Genomic DNA, 5,680 nt, shown 5'->3' on the forward strand with positions numbered 1-5,680 from the left:
CCCATTCTTTCATTAATACATAGTCAACTACATTTCCTACTCTTGAGGCTGGAAGACATGTCAAAGCATTTGTCATCGCGAATACATGGGTACCATTGAGAATATCCAAGTTTGTGCATTTATGCTGTGTATGAGAAGCCTACCATACTTTGATATAGTACAATCTTTTGACGTTTGACTCATGCATAAACCATTACATTATCGTCGACTTCCACATTTTGGTAAGTTCGAACTCTACCATTAAAATCTCCCACAATAAAATATAACATCGATTTCAGAAAATGAACATGATCACAAACATTGCACGAAAGAGTGTTGTACACCCATGGTAAATCTAGTGTCAGAAACTACCAACATTGTTTTAATGCATATTGTTTGAGAGAAGGATGTGTTATTATAAGTTTTTAACTTTGGGTGCAATTTGGATAGTGCATACACATATATCTATTGCTTGTTATACTTTTATTTTGACGTCTTTATTTGTGCTCATTGTTTAATTTTAATGAGGGGTTATGACCAACTGGTAAACTCACACCGCGATTAGATATTTTTTTGAGACATAACACTCTTGCAAAAAAGTGATCAATCGTTATCACTCTTTGGAAGATCATTTATTGTGACCAAAGGTGGGCATGCAAGTTGAACTCTCGTAATGATTGCTTAGAGGGCAAGGGCCCACATTTTCACAATAGTTTGTTAAGCAAGTTTGCATTCTATTTGTACCTACCATTAATATGAAAGTGACTCGTTGGCTAGAGGTTTAAATATTTTAGTAGATTTACCATGACAATTTTGAATTAGTATCATTGGAAAGATCAAACTGGGGGGTTATAATGCACCAAGGAACACCTTATTTAGTTGACTTATGGTGAGGGGGTTATCTCCGCAAATAAACTCTAAAAATTTCCCCATAAAAGCATGTTTTCATTTGATTGAGAGAAAAGACATTTTAATATCCAATGTAGAAAGTAGTTTTTTCTTCATTCTCACTAAAAGACCCAAGCAAGAAGGAATCCACACATCTATAGTAAGGTGCAATATAACATGAAAAGGTTGCAGTGACTTTTTCGATAAAACTTAATAAAATTGTTAGGAGTTCTTGGTAGGAGTAGGACCAATCCCCTTAGGAGTTGGAAGCGGGGATTTCGGTGGTTGTTCAAAAGCATTTGGAGCACATGAAGGTCCATGGAGACTTTTTGTATTAATGCCCAAGGATCCGTCATGAATTAGTAAAGTTGATGGGAGACGGTTCTTCAGTCGGATTGTCCACGATATTCAACTTTCCTTTTTCTTGTGTACGTCAAGCGATGTTTGTTTCCATCATTCTGTCCTCAGGTGTGTTTCAAGAGTGGATTCAACAATTTGCATCGGATACCCATCGTATGTATGTATGTGGGATGAAACGCAGGGTGTATGGATGGAGATGGACGTCGGGGTGGAGGACCCGATGATGGAGTTGGGGGACGACAAATAGATGCAGAAAACGCAACGCTCTTCTAATGTGGTTGGGGGTGGGGGACACACACGATACGCGACCAATGAACTATAAGAGAGAGAGAGAGAGAGAGAGAGAGAGAGAGAGAGAGAGAGAGAGAGAGAGAGATACATTATTGAGAGAGAGTTTTAAAGACTATTGAAATTTGAGAGAGAGAGTTTATGAGGAAAGCAAAAATATAGGGCTAGAAATGCTCCACGTGGCACAATCCAAAACGCACATCTCACACACATACATACATACATATATTATATATGTATGTATTTACTATTATGTACATATATGTATATATATGTGCGGAATACGACAATGGGGGATTTTGATGATCGCTTGATCATCTGAAAATAATAATACTATGCAGAGAGCGGTTTTGTGAAACCGCCAGTTTTTCTAGTGATCTCTGGAGGTAAGCAAGCCGTAAAGTTTGAAAACCAGATTCAACCAAAGTTCAAACAATGCAAGGCATGATTGGCAATTCCTGCTCCCAAATCTTCGCTGATGATGATGTGAAGCCTGTGATCATAACCCCCCAAACCAGGATCACATTATTGGGTAAGTACTGAATCAATGAGGTAGACAGATTCTTTTGGTTTGTACATCCATGTGTTGAGTCTGGTTTTTATGCGTACATCGATCGGTGCCTCTCTCGAAATTTATCAGATTTTCACTCGCCGACACAACTGTATCTGAATCATTGGCATACGCCAATTTGGCTCTGGAGTATTAAACATGTTTCAAGAATCTTTAATCCATTTCATTCGATGCAGGGGGAGGAGGTGATCAGAATCATAGCGATTGTGATGAAAGGAAGGTACCTGAGATATTGGTGGGTAGATCATCAGTCTCCACTTCCAGAGTACCACCACCACCACCACCACCACCAGGTCCGGGGGAGTTGAAGAAAGGCAGACAAAAGAGGAAGGCGTTACCAGCTGAGAAAGAACATAAGAGGATAAAGAGGTGAGTCCACATCTCCATGTCAGTACATACATAGGACACACAATTTTGCATTGTCCTCATGAATCATTGATTCAAATCTATGTAGATTATGTACCACTTCTCCTTCATATATGCATGATCCATGCCTTTTTAGATGGATCATACACACATTATAATTATAATGCATATGACATATGGGTATGGATATATGTATTGAATTTGGGGCTAGCTCAAATTTTGGGGTTAGTCATTGGTTGTTATTAACAGGAACATGGTTATAATGGCTATTGTGAACGCGTGCTTCACAAGGATGTTACTCTATATTGTGTGAGTGTGAGTGTGTGCGCGCGATAGATATCATTGAGAGTAAACATATAGAATCACCTCATATTTGGTTAACTTCATCAAAATTAACTAGCATAAACGATGACCATCTCATTGCTATCCCTTGTTAATATCACTATAGTTCGTGGTTCTTTTATTCACTAGAGATATTGGACTCTAAAAGTTTTGTCAATAGACAAGTCTAGAATGAATACAACATTCCTCAACATTCTAGTGAGTTCACACTCTTAATGTTTTACGTGATCTAATAATGAGTGATGTATCAAACACTATCAAAATCACCCCCATTTTGGTGACATTTTTTCCATATACTCATATGGCATACCAAGGAGAAAGTACCCTATTCGTTGAATTAGCTTATGACACCTTGTGGAACTTGTTGAAATTAAATGTAAAATTTAAAAATACACAATTTTTAAAAGGAAAAGTCATAATTCTAAATTAGGCCCCTTGCCATAATAATATGCTAGTATAATCCTTAAGTCTCTGAAATTATGTTTGTTTAAAAGAATAAGAATAATGTGCAAATCCAAAGCTTAGATTATTCAACTAATTTCATGTTACAAGAGTAAAACATGAAGTAAATGAAACAAGCATGCAAATCATTGTTTTTGTTTAGATTGTTGAGGAATCGTGTTTCTGCACAACAAGCGAGAGAAAGAAAGAAAGCATATCTGAGTGATTTGGAGGCACGAACCAAAGAATTGGAACAAAAAAATGTCGAGCTTGAAGAAAAGGTCTCTACTTTGCAACAAGAAAATGTCATGCTACGTAAGGTATTATAGATCATTGTTTTGTATGTTATTTGAAACTTAGACATTATAATTAATTCTTTCACTGTCATCATTGTTGGTTCATCAAGTTGAATGGTAAAATCTTGAAGTTGGAAGCTTATTATACCATGGGATCAAGTATAATACACAATAACAAAAAATGATAAGCATGTCAAGACATGGATAAATAATGGACAAGGGAATGAGTCATGTATGGTTCTCTGAAGATTTTTTTAAAAAAGATTTCTTCTTGTTTCTCAGGTGATAAGGAGTACTACCATTAGACCAAGTTCCACATGTGACAAATGACAATTATGACATAGAATTGAGATTCTATTGTAAAGACATTAACCTTTCCTTCATCACAACGTCATTAACATTTTGTTAAGAAACATGTAATAGAGTTTATAGTCTGAAATTTCGACCAAAAATTAGAGTAGCCAAACTTTCATTATTAATATACAGGCAAATGCCAATCTTATGTTCTCATAAAACTATCAATTGTCACTAGCCTATATCTTTGGGATTACCATCTTAACTATGTGCACCCTTGCACTGTCGTTGTCTAACGTTGCTAATGAACTCCTTTACATATTTATACATGTCACAATGTTGTGGTTTGATCATTTTTTCTATCAAATGAATGTATTTACATTACGATTACTCATCAAGATATTACTATGCAATGTAACGGATGTGAAAATTGTGTAGTATGATAAATTGATGGTAATATATTTGAAGAATTTAAAAATGATTTTAAAGATCATGGGGCTCAACTATATATGTATATATATGGAGTCCATATCATGTGCGTTTGATAAAACTTTTATAAACCCCCTTAATACTACTAAATGGGGTTGGTTTGGACAAGGCCAAACCGGTTAAGCCGAAACCGAACCGTCGCTGATTCCTAATAAACATGTTCAAGTTAACAAAGCCCAAAGTTATTATACAATCGCCAAATGACATCTATGGAATTTGTGTCTAACTTCCTCCTCAATAATAACTATGCAAAAAGAACCATGTCCAATATTGAAAATGTCTTTCTTTTAAAACCATTGTGAAAGAAACACTTTCATAGTTGCTTGCATCACTCAATGTCATCATGTATACGTCAAGTAATGTGCCAAGTAGTATACATTTCAAGAGTTAATTTTTTGCTATTCGTAAATACAAATCTTTTCACAAATAACACTATTTAAGGTGCAAGGGCCATATGAATGGGCAAAGTGGATCATGATTGCCACATATGATCATATCCATGAGGTGTATGGAGTCTAGTTTGCATAATCTTGAAAACCATGACATGCTTAGATACCAAGCCAAGATTCACTCTACGATTCAATCTAGAATTGAGATTATCTTTTCCATCCCATTATCGTATTGAAAAACATGATATACCTACATACCACTACAATAACACGTTGCATAATTACCAAGACAAGATTCACCATATGATCGAATCTAGAATTGAGATTTTCTTTTCCATCCCAATGCAAGAGTTGTAAGGATGCAAGTACGTACTTATGTTAGGAGAGAATTCTTGTAATTTCTATTTCTAGACTTTGGTGATGGTAGGATAACACTTTTAACTACATGTCATTGAAGATCCAAATCTCATTTTCTTATGGTAGAGACTAACGTTTTTTGCAAAATATCTTCGTCCCGGATTGTGTTCCTACACATATACCCTTTAAAAAGCTAAATATTTGAGCAACCATATGATCTTACAAATTTAATACGCTTAAATAAATCCAAAGTTGGAAACGTCGAATGAACAAGTCAATCTTAGATTGTACACGTTATCCGAATCAAACAAGAGGGTGAGAAATCAGTACTAATAGGTAATCTAAGTGGCACCAAAACACTACCTTATTGTAATATTTGGCCATGCCATCTAAGACTTACCAATTGTTTTTTAGTGTATGATTATCTATGGTAAAGCTTTGGTTCCTTCAACCAAAGCCCATTGATAGGGTGAAACACGTTTTCTAATTAATGAAGCTGTTGAGAGATCAAGCTCGACGTAGTTTAGTTATTTAGTCAACCATGTAACTTCGTAGTTACCTAGATAGAATCTAGTTAGGAGTGTTGACTATAATGCCTTAAATAGAACCTTGTACTTAAG

At 35.6% G+C, this 5,680-nt stretch overlaps 1 protein-coding gene across 2 annotated transcripts; it reads left to right on the top strand.

Annotated features, from left to right (window-relative positions):
• The first annotated feature begins 1,914 nt into the window (after positions 1–1,914).
• LOC147868212 (transcription factor HY5-like) lies at positions 1,915–4,306 on the top strand. 2 transcript variants are annotated; one of them, XM_087332083.1, is made up of 4 exons: positions 1,915–2,047; positions 2,263–2,455; positions 3,399–3,555; positions 3,814–4,306. In XM_087332083.1, exons 1-4 carry the CDS (start codon positions 1,951–1,953, stop codon positions 3,859–3,861), a joined length of 495 nt encoding a protein of 164 aa, XP_087188209.1. In that variant the 5' UTR covers positions 1,915–1,950; the 3' UTR covers positions 3,862–4,306. The 2 variants fall into 2 exon arrangements, with proteins under 2 accessions (XP_087188209.1, XP_087188290.1); XM_087332164.1 differs by having other exon boundaries at positions 1,927–2,047; positions 2,272–2,455.
• Positions 4,307–5,680: the final 1,374 nt, after the last annotated feature.

Source organism: Azolla caroliniana, unplaced genomic scaffold (assembly GCF_043228905.1).
Source record: "Azolla caroliniana isolate FFs.n. ecotype wild unplaced genomic scaffold, voAzoCaro1.0.p SCAF_1, whole genome shotgun sequence".
Classification (NCBI taxonomy): domain Eukaryota; kingdom Viridiplantae; phylum Streptophyta; class Polypodiopsida; order Salviniales; family Salviniaceae; genus Azolla; species Azolla caroliniana.

What these genes read in the sequence shown, in the direction of transcription:
- LOC147868212 (XM_087332083.1), top strand. Translation starts at nt 1,951, where the DNA reads ATGCAAGGCATGATTGGCAATTCCTGCTCCCAAATCTTCGCTGATGAT. An exon ending in AACCAGGATCACATTATTGG is followed by an intron (nt 2,048 to 2,262) that starts GTAAGTACTGAA and finishes CATTCGATGCAG; the next exon opens with GGGGAGGAGGTGATCAGAAT. An exon ending in GAACATAAGAGGATAAAGAG is followed by an intron (nt 2,456 to 3,398) that starts GTGAGTCCACAT and finishes GTTTTTGTTTAG; the next exon opens with ATTGTTGAGGAATCGTGTTT.